Genomic DNA, 4095 nt, shown 5'->3' with positions numbered 1-4095 from the left:
CCCTCCGTGTTATTCTTTAATCGCACTTACCCAATGAACATGTGTGCGCATTTGTGTCGAACGCAGGAAACGGGAGGAGGGCAAGGAGGGAGTGGGGTACAGTTGTACAACGATCAAAACAGCACATGTTTTTTGTTTCCTACATGTGTTTTCTTTCCCAATTATGCTCGAACCTCCGAGTCACACAGAAAAGAAGCGGAACCCAACACATCCTTATCCTGATCGACGGTAGAGAGCAAGGAGGTGGGGGGCAGGCAGACTTTTTTTTCTTTCCCAAAATAGGGCCTCATGCTCTTTATGTTTGGTATTGTTTGTGTGCATTTCCTCCTATAGCTTGGGCAGGCCTTGCGTGGAGGGCAGGAAAAAAGACAGCAGCCCGACAGCCTTTGATGCTCATGTTTTATGGTCCCATGTAAACGCATTGTCTGTTAAGTCCTTTTGTTATCCCTCTGCCTAATTAAGACCTCAGAGCAACTTGTTGACTCCACAAAGACCCTTATTCTGGGAGGGGGCGGGTGGTGTGTGTGTGTGTGTGTGTGTATTTGTGCATGTGGGTGTGTCGCCTTTGATTGGGATGTAGTTTGAGAGAAAAGTTCATTTCTCCTACAAACAAAAGCACAGCCATTCATTTTCTGTTTGAGGGCCGTTTGAGTGGAGAAGAACTTATCTCTAGCTGCAGTTACGTTCAAAGTAAGAGCACTTAACACACTCAATCATCCCATTGCATGACGTACACATGCTCCAGACAAGTATGTCGAAGTGGCAATGCAGTACCGACTATTGTTTGATATTTTTTTACAGTCCCTCTTTCATTTCTGCCATCTTCCTCTGAGTCTCTCCAGCAGGAATATGGTGATGTCAGTTTGCTGTTAATCCACGACTCTGAGCAGATACGCTACTCCTACACACACTGCCGCGCGGCTTACTCGTGTAACGTTGATGTCTCTGATACCAACAGATGACGGAATGGTCACCTGTCTCTGAGACATACTGTACATGAAGAAGACAGATAGAGAGACGGGCACTAACAAACGGGAGCAAGTCCCACTCACCCAGCAGACAGGAACTGTTTTTACTGTATATTTTCATTTTTAGCCACCATGGGTTGGACTTCAGAGCAATCTGGATAGTGCAGAGAGGTTCTAAATGATTAACAAAAAAAATGAAATCAGCATTCATGATTTATTTATGCATTAAAACCTAATTATGAACAGTATCGGTAGCAAGAGGAAATGTTTTTTACGTTCACTGTACACACCTTAAGTCGGAGCTTCTCAACTTTGCGATGGGGACAACAAGTGGGGTCATTTGACATGCAGATTTCAATAAATCATATTAGTATATAAAAAATACTTACTAGTATTTATTGTTTAACGGCATACTTGCCAACCCTCCCAATGTTTCCTGGGATTTCCCCTCTCCCAATGTCCTCCCAGGGTCACAGTCCTCCCGTATTACTTCCAATTCAAAAACCTTTTTTCCTTTTCGTTTTCACAACCTGTTTCTGTCACTGCGCAGCGTGTATACGCCCTACTGTTTCCATCCAGACAGCAACATTACCAAACCAAATGTTCTTTGCTGGCAGCCGCTGACACATTGAAAAGCACTCATGGGTACTCGGAGAAAGACTCAAACGGGGGCAAACAATGAATGAATGAGTAAATCAATTCATAAAATGCTGATTTACCCAAGTGAGGTGAATTCTTCTTCTTCTGTATTTTTCCTGAGAGTTAGAAGTAAAGTGGAAAGTGTTGCAGTGTACTAGAATTCACCAGAATGCAGGAAACAGTCTTCGAAATTCCGCTTTGGTTTTAAATTCTCCATATTTTTGAGGCGTCCAGATCGAAAAGTAGGTTAAAGGGTGCTCAATACAGAAATCAGAGCATATCTATTGCCTCCACAGGGTTCTCAACATGGCGACAGCTGAGCCGACGGCTAACAGCACAAGCTACAGAACTGTTTACCTGGAGGGAGGTTATGCTAAGGGTGGTAGCTATTAGCTAGCCAGTCAGCCTGGCTATGTAAATAAAGCACAGAGAAGCTGTGGCTTCATTTTCTGCTCGGGTAGATAACACTCCACTAAATCTTTGCTTAGCAAGAAGTGATCTGCCGATATATGAATGACCCGAATCCTGTATGTAAAACCTTTAAGACAAATACTTGTTGTCATAAATATATGATGTCTTTGGAGTTTCCTCCGTGCCCTTGAAAATACAATTTAACAGTATGCCTTTCTCAAATTCACGTGACGATTTGACAACCCTAACTGCTGGGCTCTGTGTGTGTCCATATGTGCCTGCACAAAACTATTTGTGTGATTTCAATCACTCGGACCGCTGAAATCCAGTCACTCAACACATTTTCGGTCCGTGTTTTCTCATTATCTATTTTCACTCAAAGCACACATCGTCCAAACACGCTGCCGTCAAATATCCAAGGACATGTTTCGGGGTTTTTTCTGACAAATAAATCACTTGAGCACCAGTGCACAGCACACAGAGAGCCTCCTTGAAAAAACAAACACAAGTGCATGCCATACAGTCACTATTGTATGCAAGTATGAGTTTGTGTGTGTTGTTTGCTTCCAGTGGTTTCTGTTTCAGTGTTTAGCTCCATACCAGTGGGTTTTCATTTGTGTTGACACAGATGTGCTGCTTTGAGTCAAGGGACATGTGTTTTGGGACTCCTCTTCATGCAAACTGAGTTTGGTTTCCTTCTGTTTCACTTTGCATCATGTTGCAGAATTGTGACCGATAAGGCAAGCCCTGATAGAAAGCAGCAGTTTATCCATGTTGACACATACAGTTAGATGTTTACTGTGTATTTTTGTGTACATGAATGCATACCTGTTTCTCTATGTGTGTGTGTGTGTGTGTGCTCTCCTGTCAGGGCCACATGTTTTGCTCTTGCATGGTAAACACATTGTCCATTGATTCTTGAATGTAGCCAAATGTAGCTTGTCAAAAGCAAGCCACTTTTTACGACAAGGAATCATCTATAGACCAAGCCTGACCATCACTGTTTGACCTTGAGACTAAATCAGTCTCCCTCTCTGTCACAGGTTGTCCCATGCCCAGAGGTCGGCTGTAAAAGTCCTCCGCAGAATGCAGTACTTTGTGGCCAGGAAGAAATTTCAGGTAAGCAAAAGTAAATCCAGTGGAGAGAAATTCAACAGAGTTAAAGAGAACAAAAGAGGGGGAAGTTGCAGAGAGAGACAAATTGAGAGAGGGAGTGCGAGAAGTGTGTGTGTGTGTGTGTGTGTGGTGTGTGTGTAGTGTTTTTGCGGTTATACAGGATGAACAGGGGGAGCCCCAAGGGGCATATGTCAGCTGCAGCGCTGCATGCGTGTGTACGTGTGTTTGTGTGTAAATGCCTGAAACTTGCACCTGCATGTTGTCTTTGTGCTCACTTCAGTTCAGGCGAGGTATCAAGGGAAGTCTACTAACCTGTCTCTTGGGCTACAGTAGGAATTCACTTACTGTACTGCACCAAAATACACACTTGCAGAAACACACACAGCAGGTCATTGCCTCATGCAGCACTAAAGGCAGCAGACTTAGGTTCAAACATTTTGTGGAGTGAAGTATTTCAGTTTAAAAAAAACCCCAACCTAATCATGTTTGAGATACTTTGGCCATAATTTTCATGCTACATGTTATTGTCGAATGGTTCTTATATTCTTACTGTTTCCAAGTGGTCTATATGTTTTCAATTATGGCCCTAAGTGACTTCAGCTGCTGAGGCTACACTCTGTGTACACCAAGGATACCCTAAAGAGTTCACTGGGTTCTTTCTGATGCTGCTTGTATCCATGTCACACTAAACAAAGCTGTGAAAGGACCTTAACACGATTGCTTTCTACATGACCATGCACTTGTCAGTGCACACACACACACACAGACACACACAAACACACACACACAGACACGCACACACACAATGAGTTAACAATGAACCGTTTGCACCCAAGGGGGTTGGGGATGTTTTCGGGGACCAAGCAACAGCGGCTATGGTTGACAATGGCTTTTGTCTCCCTCCGTGTGTGTGAGTGTGTGTGTGTGTGTGTGTGTGTGTGTGTGTGTGTGTGTGTGTGTG

At 43.6% G+C, this 4095-nt stretch overlaps 1 protein-coding gene across 2 annotated transcripts in view; it reads left to right on the top strand.

Moving 5' to 3' along the window:
- The window catches only part of kcnq1.2 (potassium voltage-gated channel, KQT-like subfamily, member 1.2), a 147800-nt gene that overhangs the window by 89774 nt on the left and 53931 nt on the right, over nt 1–4095 (top strand). For both annotated transcript variants that reach the window (XM_031871223.1, XM_031871217.1), the window contains one exon: nt 3062–3137. In XM_031871223.1, coding sequence (XP_031727083.1) covers nt 3062–3137 — 76 coding nt within the window. The remainder of the gene's footprint in view (nt 1–3061; nt 3138–4095) is intronic.

This window comes from Anarrhichthys ocellatus, unplaced genomic scaffold, assembly GCF_004355925.1.
Source record: "Anarrhichthys ocellatus isolate YVR2014 unplaced genomic scaffold, GSC_Weel_1.0 scaffold2, whole genome shotgun sequence".
In the NCBI taxonomy this organism is placed as follows: Eukaryota; Metazoa; Chordata; class Actinopteri; order Perciformes; family Anarhichadidae; genus Anarrhichthys; species Anarrhichthys ocellatus.
The sequence above is the reverse complement of the archived record's forward strand: the minus strand, read 5'-3'. Positions and strand labels throughout refer to the sequence as shown.